Source organism: Populus trichocarpa, chromosome 9, assembly GCF_000002775.5.
Source record: "Populus trichocarpa isolate Nisqually-1 chromosome 9, P.trichocarpa_v4.1, whole genome shotgun sequence".
NCBI lineage: Eukaryota > Viridiplantae > Streptophyta > Magnoliopsida > Malpighiales > Salicaceae > Populus > Populus trichocarpa.
Genome location: NC_037293.2, coordinates 1758878 through 1771237, shown reverse-complemented (window position 1 = coordinate 1771237; position 12360 = coordinate 1758878). Strand labels below are relative to the sequence as shown.

The following is a 12360-nucleotide window of genomic DNA, read 5'->3' as shown; positions in this document are numbered from 1 at the left end:
CTGAAGTAACAAAGTGTTTGGGAAGTGGAAGAAAAACGAGGGAGAAACTGGAGAAATTGCTCTAATATAATTACCTTTGTTTGTAGAAAGTTTATCTGGGCTATAAAATTATGATTTTCTTTTTATAAAAGCAACTTTCTTTTTCATAACCAAGAAAAACCGTTCTCTCTTTTAATATTTTCATTCATCATATATACTATAATTCCTTTTATTTTCATCCATTCCTTTATTTTTTTTTCCAAACACTATTAAAGTTCATTTCTCTTAATTCTCCTCTCAAATCCGCATGAATTTTATAATATTTTATAAAAACAATTGAAATCTTTAAGAAAACTAAAAGGATTTTTTTTCCTTTCTAGTCTAAATAATATCGATATTAATACAGTGTAAGAGATAATGTATAAAAATCTTTTAAAAACCCATTTTATTTCCATCAATATTAATATTTGTGTAAGAAATATTTATATTTCATTAATACTTATGTTAGAGATATTTTCCCTCAATAAAACTATCATGAAAAAATTATACTTTAACCTCTTCTCTTTATAAAAAGACAAGTCTTATAGGTTATAATTACACCATAAATCCTTCAAATATTACGTTCATAATCTCTATTTTTTATTGCGTATATATTTTCAGAGCTTTTCTCTAAAATATCATTACACTTTTTCAAAAAAAAATACCTACTTAAGTACAAGAGAGTTTCTAAATTCACCAAATGAAACTTTTTGTAAATATCAAGCATCAACTATTACAAATTAATCAATTATTTAAAATATAAACCTTGTCCCCGATCTACTGAGACTTGTTTGGAACATCATAACAAAGCCGGCTTGACGGCATGACCTGATAGTTTGAGGGAACAAAATAAGAAAATTGAATGGTCAAGGGCTTAGTTGTGTGTTTAGGAAGTGTTTAGACCAATTAGCAAAAAACTATTATGATAGACTTTGAAAATTGTAAACTATAAGGGTTGAAGTGGAGGATTGGTGAAAACGTAGGGGTAAAGTCAAGTTTACCGTACAAAAGAGAAGAGGAAGCGCGTATTAAAGGAGACTCGTGGAGGCTTTCATTGCGATGCGTGGAGGAGAGGTGACTAAGCATAGGCATTCATGCCTTAATACAGACAGATCCTCTCTTCTTCTTCTTCATCCTCTACACATGTCCGATCGTAACGTTTTCTTCTCTCTCTGACAAACCCTAACCTAACCTTCCTCTCCTGTTTTGCGCTCTTGATTCTTTTGTACACACTCACAGGTTTGAAATCACTCGCATTACAAAACCTGCATTGCTCATTTGTTAGATTTCTTTTTGGTTTTCTATAAAAAGAAAATAAAAGAAAAGAAGAGTTGGGTTGCTCAGAATATTTGTGTTTTGGTTGCAGAAAGGGAGAAAAGAGAGGAAAAATGACGACGGAGGTGGGAAAAGTTCTGTACATAGTGGTGGTAGATGAGGAAGAAAAAAGAGGGAAAGGGAAAGGGAAAGGGAAAGAGTCTTTTAGATATACGCGTCCGGTTTTGCAGAGTACTCTGCAACTCATGGGATGTAAAGCCCGCCATGCTTTTAAGGTATAACACAAACCTTTTCTTTTTCGTGAATTTTTTTTGTTGGAAATTCTTATTATCTTTTTTGAATCTTTCTATGTTTTTGAAAGAATTGTGATTAGTTGTAGATTGTAATTGATCGCGGGAAAGAGCGGTTGATAGATCTGGATTCTTGACTACAATATGTTCTATGAATGTCCTGTCCTGCATTATTTTGAATAAAATTTGCACTTTTTTTCTTACATTTTTGTATATGAAATGGAAATGTAATTCTTTTCTCGGATCATGTAATTTTCATTGATTATATATTTTTGACTTTGCTTGAAGTTGATCATTTATGTTCATGAAAACATGAAATCTTTTTACAGAAACATTCAATCATGCATAAAAAAATCTTGGCAATTTAAGGATTTGAAGTGTTTTAATCATAGTCTTTTCTGCGTATTGCATTGACAATTCTGAGTTATTCTTAGTTTGCTAATTGGATTGTGCACATAATTATGAAATTAGTTATAGCTGTTGACCAGTGACTTGATATTTTGTTTTTTCCTAAAGAGAGTGGACAAACCTTGCTGAGTGTGCCCTTCTCTTTTCAGATTAGCAAAAGGGTTTTTGAGGTCATGAGAAATGAATTTTCAAACGAGGTTTCACTTTCTAAAGAAGTTGAGATAAGAGTGGTGGATGCTTCAAAAGAAAATTCTGAGAGGGAAGATGGCTTGTCGAGTGGAGGTAGCTTGGGCAAAATAGAGGTCAGCAATCGTTTGGTTTCAGAGGAAGATAGAAATAAGAGTATACCATTTGAACTGTACAAAAGGCGTACCACTGTAGTTGTTAGAAGGGAGAGTTTCTTGAATGTTGTTTGTGATGCTCTGACTGAATATAAGTATGTGGGGCCTAACCAGAGGGAGGACTTGGTTTTGGCATGCAGGTAAAGTGTAATCCTTTTATTCCTTTGTTTAGACATTATTTCTATCCATGATGACTAGATGAGTGTTGTCACACCTGCATCTATTCCTTTACAAGGTTCTTACTGTGCTAATGGTCATCATTTGCGATTCTTGGAGTATTCAAATATTCTTGTATTGATATGGGTCTACTTGACATATTTTCCCCACATGCTGCTTTACAATTGTGGACACGAAGGAATAAATTCGTAGCTCTGAATGAAAATAAATGAATAATTAGTTCTGCTCTCCCTGCTGTTATTTGTGCTTGCTGGCTGTTTCTTGAACCTGTCATATTGTACATGCTCCATTGCATGTCTTTATTGCTAGATAGGCGCTCTTTGTCAGGTTGTGCTAAAGAGGCAGTGGTGTCCAAGTATTGAATGTGGAAAATTGTCTTGTTCTGATATTTATACTGTTTCTGTGGTTTATTGTATGCTGTGGTATGAACATGGTAAAGATCAGTTAGCTTTCTGTCGTTCACTCTTTAGCAGAATTCATTTGCACCTCCCTTAAATCCAATACATCCTGTATGAATTCTGTGTTCAATGAGGTACCATCTTTTCATTGCAGAATCCGTGAAAGGAAGGAATCTGTAACTGTGCTGTTGTGTGGTACCAGTGGCTGTGGGAAATCTACTTTGTCTGCATTACTGGTACTTCTTTTACCAAGTAACCATGTTCTTCTTCGAATCTATAATAATGGTTTTTGTCCTGTAGATTTCTTGCTTGTTTTTGGAAGACGAATTTTGCATGTTGTAGTATGTAGTTTTGATAAAAGGGTTGGATTTCTGTGTGTTTTGACAATTCAGAGTGTTCTCCATGGTTGATACAGGGTAACAGATTAGGAGTTACAACAGTGATATCCACTGATTCTATACGACACATGATGAGGAGTTTTGTAGATGAGAAGCAAAATCCTCTGCTTTGGGCTTCTACATACCATGCTGGGGAGTATTTAGATCCTGAGGCAGTTGCAGAAGCAAAGGCTAAAAGAAAAGCAAAGAAACTGGCAGGCATTGCAAATTTGCGTTCTAAGGATGAATTGTCTGATGGTTATACAGCTGGGAAATCTGGTAGTGGAGCACCGGAGGTGACTTCTGGTACTGCTGAGTTTATTAGTCCGAAACAAATGGCGATTGAAGGGTTCAAGGCGCAAAGTGAGATGGTGATTGACAGTCTTGATCGTCTGATTACTGCATGGGAAGAGAGGAAAGAATCAGTAGTTGTTGAGGGTGTTCACTTGAGCCTTAATTTTGTGGTAAATAAATTCCATCAAATTACAGGTCTTTCTGCTGAATTTCTTTCTTTCTTTGTTTATGGGCAAAAATATTTTTTTCAATTTTATTCTGATATGCAGATGGGGCTTATGAAGAAACATCCTTCAATTTTACCATTCATGATATACATTACAAACGAGGAAAAACACATGGAGCGATTTGCGGTCCGTGCAAAGTACATGACACTGGACCCTGCTAAGAACAAATATGTGAAGTACATTAGAAACATCAGAACAATCCAAGAATATCTTTGCAAACGGGCAGACAAACATCTTGTCCCCAAAATCAACAATACAAATGTTGATAAGAGTGTGGCAGCTATCCATGCAACAGTCTTCAGCTGCCTACGAAGGCGGGAGGCAGGAGAACAGCTCTATGACCCTACCACAAATACCATTGCTCTTGTCGATGAGGAGTACAGGAACCAGTGTGCTGCAAACTCATTGAGCTCCAAGGGGATGTTTCAGCTTATTCAGAGAAAAGGTTCTTCTAGGCATCTGATGGCTCTTCTTAATACTGACGGGTCTGTTGCAAAGGCTTGGCCTGTTGATTCAGTAGATGGTAATGGGAAGCCTGGATCAGGCCAGGGGACCGATAGTGGAAAAGGGATTCCAATGTATGGACCATTGCAGATAGGCAAGGCTGAACCAGTTAATCTTCAGTTTGGGCACTTTGGGATCAGTGCTTGGCCCAGTGATGGTGGCACGAGTCATGCTGGAAGTGTTGATGAGTCCAGGGCTGATGGGACTGATACAGGGAGCAGGTATTACTCCTCTTGTTGCAGCTCGCCAAGGATGGTTGATGGGGCTGCCAAGGAGGTATTTGAACACTTGTTTTTATTAATCAATTAAAGCTCATATATTTTGAATATCTATGTTGAGGAATAGGTAGATAATTTTGCAATTAAAGGAATAAGATACATAAATGACAGTCTAGCCATCATTGATGTCATTGTTCAGCAGTTCAGGTTATTATCATTAATGATGAAAGATCTGCAATTGATTTTCTATAGACTGCCTTCTTTCTGATTGGAAGTTTTAATTTTTGATTCTTCAGCTGAAGGAGGAGCTTTCAGTGCATGGCAGTGATGAAGAAGCTGACGATCCACCTGAGGTGGACAGTGATGAGGATCCTAGTGATGATGATGCTGAGAAGCACAACCATGAAGAGGTATGTGTTAGTATGTTTTATTTTATTTCTATATTTTAAAACATTATTCATAAAAAAACACCAAATATTAACATTTGTGCATTAATTAGATTTGTATTATATCAAGTTGGTATGAGTGCTGTTTAAACTGCTAAAGGATCTGGTGATTGGCACTGTTCCTCAGGATAGTGCAGCTAGGAAACCCCCAAAAAAATGCTTTTGTTGTAAAAAAGGCTGATACTTGATTTTTTTGATCATTTTTTTATTTTTTATTTTTGTTAGTCCTTACATGCATGTCTTTCTCTGATGTACAGATTGGCTCAGTTGATGAGGAATCATCAAAATCAGATGAAGAATACGATGATCTGGCAATGCAGGATGTACAGGAGAACGGTTATTGGTCAGACGATGATGAGGAGTCCAAAGACAGGCTTCCACCTATTTCTTGGGGCCATTCAAGCCCCAAGAGAGGAGACAAGTACAGGCAGAATCTAGAGCGCTTCCTTAGCACCAGAAGCGAGCAGGTGGCCGAACCACTACGCTCTTACTCTTCCCTGCTCAGGGAGAAAGGTGAGAGGAGAATGTTGAGTTCAGGCAGTCTAAAAATAAGAAAACGTTCACTCAGCATTCCTGCCATTGGAAAGCATGAGTCCATGGTTGGTGATCCTATTCTCTCTGGAGCACCCCGGAGGTAGCTAAAACGATGTTGTCCTTTTTTTTTTTTTTTTTTTTTTTATTCTTCCTTTTTCCTTGTTCATTTTGTGTCTTTTAGAGAGAGCAACTAAGGCATTTCACCATCTCGTGTGCATCATAGTAGAGTTGCATGACTGGGAGAACTTGTATGACACACCTTGTTCTTTTTGCTTTCTTTTTTCAGCAAAAGCAATCAAGATAATGAAAATAACTGCAGTTATTTGAAAGATAGTAGTAGTGTTTTTAATCCTAGGTGGGTGTATACCTGCTTATCTGCTAGACATGCTAGCTAGGGCATGGCTCCAAAATAGAATAGGGCTAACTGGTGCAAATGAGACAAGACGCTTATTTTGGCATACCAGACTAGACATGAGCCGTTAATTAATTGGAGTCTGGTTTACAGAATTGAAGAGAGTGGGTCATTCTAGCTTTAGCATCTGTCCTAGTTTTGAAATTTGGATTGTGGGTTAGCTGGATTAATTGGAGTTAATTTAGATTATTTAGGATAATTAATGATATATATTTAGATTATTTGACTACCTTGATCTAATTTATATCTCGGGTTTTGTCGTGCTATGATTTCTATTATTTTCTAAATCATTATTCCTATTATATTTGGGAAAAAAACACCCATAATTTATTTTAAAACATCGATGATAGAAAAAATACGAGCATTATTAGTATTTTTTAGTTTCAAATATTTTAAATAATATTGTGTATGCAATTAATTTTACCTTTATTTTTATAAGTTTGCATACTGTTTCACTTTGCTTAAAAAAAAAGTCAAACTAAGCATTGCATTTAATAAATCCCTAAGTCATAACAACGGTATGGAGATGAATTTTAGGGTTTTTTTTTTGTTATTTTTTCCCTTGAGATAGATTCGTATTGAAAAGAAGACTAGTTGGCATTTAGAGCTAACATTATTCGTATTTTTTTAGGAATTATTTACCACACTAACATCAATCACATATCAATCTCAACAGTATTTCTTATATCTGCTTGTTACATTTATATTTGAACCTCTTCTGAAAACGGCTTTTTTTTTTTTTAAAAAAAAACATCAATATATATATATATATAATTTTATTTTTCTATACTTGATTTATATTAGATATTAAACTTTATAATTTATTGTGGTTTGTTTTTTTATGGTTATCTTAGTCTTATAATCCATATCATAATTTTGGCGTGTTAATTCAGTTGATTCGAATTTTTTTTTTGTCTATTTTTTAATTGATTTTTTTTAATTTTATTATTCAACATTTAGTTTACTATGAATTAGGCTTTGCCATTCATGTCGGTTTGTTTTCAATAAAATTATTCTAGTCTTATGATTCGGGTTACGAATTTTGCGAGTTAACCTAAGTAGACTTAGATTATTTTATTGTATTATTTTTTAATTTTTTTTTAAAAATTTCATCATTCAACAATGAGTTTATTAAGAATTGAGTTTTATAATTTTTTTTTATTTTTTTATTTGAGGTTATTATGGTATCATGAGCCGGGTTGTGAATTTAAATGAGCCGGGTTGTGAATTTAAAAAATTAACTGAGTTTGACCTGGATTGATCCAATTTATTGTCGTCTCAACATTAAAAAAAGATGTCATATTAAATTTTTTTAACTCAAACTATATTTTTATTAGTTATTCAAGTTGTTTTTAGATTCGTGAAATTAATTGTATCAATTCCTATATTTTTTCAGTTTAAAATTTAAATTATATAATTTAAATTTAATTTATCTTTGGATTTAAAGCACCCAAAACGCTGTGAAATTAAAACATACCATCCTAATTAAAAAAACAGAACTCCTATTATAATGAAATTGACAACCTTAGAACTGAGCTAAGAACTTGATGCCAACCGAAGGGATAAGGCTGGGCTCTTGCCGTTGAGTTTAAAATCCAACTGAGCTGCATCCTCTTGGGCTGATCTTAGCCATGGACACTACTGTGTTTTGCGTTGCATGAGGCTCAATTTTAATAGCAATCCAACAAGTATTTATTACATAAAAAAAATCGACCAGATATTCAATCAACCAAAGATTTTTCTTGATTTTTTTTCTACTATTAAGGTTTAGTAAAAGAAATTTATTTTACTTTTTTTTTCTTTTAAAAAAAACTAGATATGGGTTTGCCGTGAATAAAGCACGTTAGCCACTCAAAACGTGAGAAAACGACCATACATTTTATGGGCCATGCGAGGAAGATTTGTAGATATTATGTACACTGAAGTACGATTATTTGAGAGGGGTGGATGATGGAGCTACGGGGATGAATTTTGGAGAAAAAAAAATCCAAAATAAATAGTAATTAAAACAATGAAGATAAAATTTGAACGATAAAAAATTATAGGGGATGAAATTGAAAAAAATTATAATTTGATATATCATGTATAGATTAAAAAATAATGGGGGGTGAAATTAAAAAAAATTATAAAGCCGAACCACCTAATGTTAATGTTGATAAGTGTAGAAGATTATTCTATGACCTTCAAGCTTTGATGGAAAAGGAGAAACAACGCCAAAAGGATAAAGAAATGAAAAAGAGCAGTGGTGGTTATCATTCAAAAATATATATGCAAGTGGATGGCAAGACATGTTTATTTGAAATTATTATTGGCCACTACTTTCATACAATGTTGTTGGATGCAAATGCGTGCAAGAAAAGAACTCCAAAGGCTGAAACAAGAGGCTAATGAAATCCATTAAACCTGTTGGTGATTCGAGGATGAATCATCTTGAAGAGAGAGGGAATGATACGATCCAACTAAGGTCGGATTCAGATTTTGGAGTAAAATTTTCTACCGTCCAGTTTTATGCTAATGATCATAACTCCAAATCTAACCGTTGGATAAGCTGAAACTTTACCAGAAGATTCTAGAAGTATTGGTCTATGTTGGGGTAAACTTTCAGTTGAATCAGAATTCGGGAAGTACTTGCTATATAGGTCAGAATAGGTTGTACAAATTTTTTTATTTACTTCCTTTTGACTTGTGGACTTTCTATTTGGTAATGATCTTTTTCCTACAAGGATGTGACAACTTGTTTTGGGAATCTCCTAGTTCTACAAGGATCTTTAATTGGTTGCAACCTAATTTCCAAGTGTGGCAAAGATTCATTAATGTTTCAGAATCCTTTTCTTACATGGATTCCTTATTCATCCTAACTACACAAGGAAAGAAGAGCTAATGGTATTTAATGACATATTGGTTTCTAGGATAAATAGGCATATAAAGACTAAGGACTTATGAGCTTTATTTTTATTTTTATTTGCTACGGCCCAAGGCTTGTTTGGGTTTAATTACTACTTTGTTTTCTGTTAGGATCCAAGGCTTGTTTGGATTAGGTTATGGTCCTTTTATTTCAGGGTTTTTGGGTCAGTTTTGTAAGTGGGCCAAATCAGTCTACTCCATTAGAATTAATTTTTCAAAAACTATTTAAACTCATGTAACCTAAATTTCAGCAGCTATGAATGAATATTACTTTGATTTTTTTTAATTTTAACATGTGAGAGTGATTCTTGCATTCTTCTGTTTTATAACGAACTGAATCTAACTTATCAAAGATTAGTTGACTTCGTTGTGTCATTCTACTTCATTCCAATAGTATTGGTGTCTTGGAGTAGGTATTCATTGTGTCACACTCATATCAGATCTATTTTGGCTTTCTGAGACTACATCTCCATCTTGATTGTGGGTTGCGTGACCATGTAATCTCGAGGTTCGTATCACCTATACCAACGTATAATATAGCTTTTCTATCATTGTGTATTTAGACTCACATTATGTGAAGTTTTTACTTATATAATAATGACTCCTTTCTTTTTGGTTTTATCATGTTGGCTTAGTACACATCCCATAGCTGCTTTAGTCACTGTCAGATATAGTATTAAAAGCCTTGTTGATACAAGAGGAACAAACATATGCGGGTTCTGTAAGTACTGCTTGATTTTATTGAAGGCTTTTTGACACTTCTCATTCCAAGTTCCAAGATTCTTTTTCCTCAGTAGCTAGAAGATAGATTCACATGTTGTTGTTAATTGGGATATGAACTGGGCAATATAGTTCAACCTCCCTAAGAATCCTCTTTCCTCATTCTCTGTTTTAGTAGATGGCATAGATTGAATGACCTTCACTTTATCAGGATCCATCTTTATCCCTCTGTCATTTACCATGAATCCTAACAACTTCCTGGACTAATTCCAAATGAATATTTTGTAGGGTTGAGCCTCAGTTTGTTCAATACCAAAGATAAAACCTAGTTGACATCTTAAGCCTCGATTGTCAACCAAAAAGAGAAAAAAAAGGCAAACAAAAGCAATGATAAAAGCATTTTAAGACAAGTAATGTTGGTTTACATTTTAAAAACCATTAGAGCTTTCTGGCTCACCCAGTTTTGATATTTCTCGCCTTTAGCCAACTTTCGCATAAAGGTCTTGACGGAGAATTCTTCCAGAGTATGGATGGTTAGATGCGACAACACTTCATCTTCCTTTCCAGTCTCAATCCTCTTGTTATCTCTTTTGACCTTATCTTCCTACAAGATATTTATGTCCATTGTAGTGAGCTTCTGACCAAGGCTTTCCATTCCTTTATCAGGTTGCATCATAAATGCAGCCTTTGAAAATGAAACCCTGATTGGCGGGATGACCAAATCTTTTTCTTCAGGCTCTCTTCCTTCAATCTCGACCATCCTTTTATTTCTCCTCACACCAACAACCCATCTATAATCTTTATTTTTAGGTATATATCTAAGCCCGAATCTTTAATCAACACTTTATCTTCATCAGATTGACCCTTTCTGGCATTTCGATGTTAGGGTTATATTAAAATGGAATTTCATGTTCCAAAAAGCATATAACTGCCATTCTTATTGCTTTTGAGATCTTTGACCTTCTCAGCACTGTGTTCTTAGGAACCCAATCAGTGTTTACAATTTTTAAAGCATAATTGTTCTCATCTTTGCAATCTTCTGCCTCAATAAATGGTATAACAACATTCCTTACCATAAGAATTGTTTCTTTAGCCTTGACAGTCACCAACATGCCATTCATGATGTATTTTAAGTATTGGTGTAATGATGAAGTTACTGCCCCAATTGTATGAATCCAAGGCCTTCCCAATAACAAACTATAGGAAGGGTGGATATCCATCATTTATAGCGTCACCAAGAACACCTGTAGCCCCATATATAGTTTTATTTCCAGAGTCCCAATTACTTGTCTGGATAAGCCATCATACACTCTCACCATCATGGTACTAGGCTTTATATGTGAATTATCAACAAACATCTCTTTTAGCATATGTTTTGGCAGCACATTAAGAGCTGATCCATTGTCAATGAACACTTTGTATATGAGGCAATCTTTGTATCTAATAGTGATGTACACGGGCTTGTTGTGTCTGGTTCCCTTTGCATCCAACTCTTCTTTTGTGAAATACAAGTAATTGGTTATATGGATTCTGCCTACCAGATATTTCATGGTTTTAAGTTCAATCTGAGGCATATAAGCCTCACTCAGCACCTTTTGTAAGGCATTTTGGTACGGCTTAGATATGAGTATCAAGGAAATAAGAAACATCCTGACCAAGATTTTTTTTAGTTGATCTACTATGCACTATTCACTGTATTTTATCAACTTCAGAAATTCATTTGACTCTTCCTCAGTCATAGGTTTGTTAGCCTCAAGTTTCTTGTCAAGATTTGCCACTTCCTTGCCTTTAGCTTTTCTTAGCTCTTTGTGATGAAGTAATGACCATTATGGGTTAGCCCACTAATCTCAATTTGGAACAAGGGAACAAGAGTTTTGATGTTGGAGGTACAACCATAATTGTAAAGCATTGCATTATGATACTTTTTATTTACGCAAGAAGGTTTAGTCAATATTAACTTGGGTGGCCCATTAACTATTGGTTGGATCCTATATACTTCTAACTGTTTCTCTTGATTTTTTCATCATCCTTACCTCATTACTACCCTCCATGGCCTTAATCCTCAACTCCCTCATAGTTAGCATTCTTGCAACCTTTTGGCAGAACTCAATGCAATCCTCAATATGATGTCCCTTTCTTTTATGGAACTCACAATGGTCACCTCTCTGCAGGTGATACTCAGCATCCAATTTTAGAAATCATGATTGTACCAACATGTTGTACAACCTTTTCATAAATATCTTCAACACCTTGTCTTTACCCCCGACTTCTATCTTACCCACTCCACTATTACCCTAGCATGTTAGGTAACAGATACAAACTAACATTGGGTGTATCTTCAAAAATTACCCATCCTCTTTTGACGAGTTTTAACAGCCTTCTTGAAAGCGTAACAGGTTTCAACACTATGATTGGGATTGCCAGAATGGTGTTCATAAATCAAATATGGCTTGTACTAGATAGGAAAAAGTGGTTGTAGTGGTGGTACATGGATAAGAGTGACACGACCAAAAGATTGATGTCTTCTCCAAAGTGCAGGAGTGTCGAAGTAATAAATAACCCGGTAAGACCGGGGTCGAACCACAAGGAGGTTAATTGTATAACAACAATAACAACAATAACAACAACAATAATAATAAAGAGAGCTTTGAGATGTGATATTGATAATAATAATAATAATAATAATAATAATAATAATAATAATAATAATAATAAAAGAGCTTTGAGATGTGATATTGATATAAGAATTAAACAAGGATAAAATAATTGTCAAGGTTAGAGGATCCACTAATGGTATTTCAAACAAGTATAATATAA

At 34.5% G+C, this 12360-nt stretch overlaps 1 protein-coding gene across 2 annotated transcripts; it reads left to right on the top strand.

Annotated features, from left to right (window-relative positions):
• Window positions 1–1056: 1056 nt before the first annotated feature.
• Window positions 1057–5836, top strand: LOC7463305 (P-loop NTPase domain-containing protein LPA1 homolog 1). 2 transcript variants are annotated; one of them, XM_024608914.2, is made up of 8 exons: window positions 1057–1257; window positions 1385–1568; window positions 2141–2472; window positions 3062–3143; window positions 3323–3748; window positions 3848–4585; window positions 4824–4937; window positions 5231–5836. In XM_024608914.2, exons 2-8 carry the CDS (start codon window positions 1407–1409, stop codon window positions 5609–5611), a joined length of 2235 nt encoding a protein of 744 aa, XP_024464682.2. In that variant the 5' UTR covers window positions 1057–1257; window positions 1385–1406; the 3' UTR covers window positions 5612–5836. The 2 variants fall into 2 exon arrangements, with proteins under 2 accessions (XP_024464682.2, XP_024464683.2); XM_024608915.2 differs by lacking the exon at window positions 2141–2472.
• The last annotated feature ends 6524 nt before the right edge of the window (window positions 5837–12360 follow it).

What these genes read in the sequence shown, in the direction of transcription:
- LOC7463305 (XM_024608914.2), top strand. Translation starts at nt 1,407, where the DNA reads ATGACGACGGAGGTGGGAAAAGTTCTGTACATAGTGGTGGTAGATGAG. An exon ending in AAGCCCGCCATGCTTTTAAG is followed by an intron (nt 1,569 to 2,140) that starts GTATAACACAAA and finishes TTCTCTTTTCAG; the next exon opens with ATTAGCAAAAGGGTTTTTGA. An exon ending in GACTTGGTTTTGGCATGCAG is followed by an intron (nt 2,473 to 3,061) that starts GTAAAGTGTAAT and finishes TTTTCATTGCAG; the next exon opens with AATCCGTGAAAGGAAGGAAT.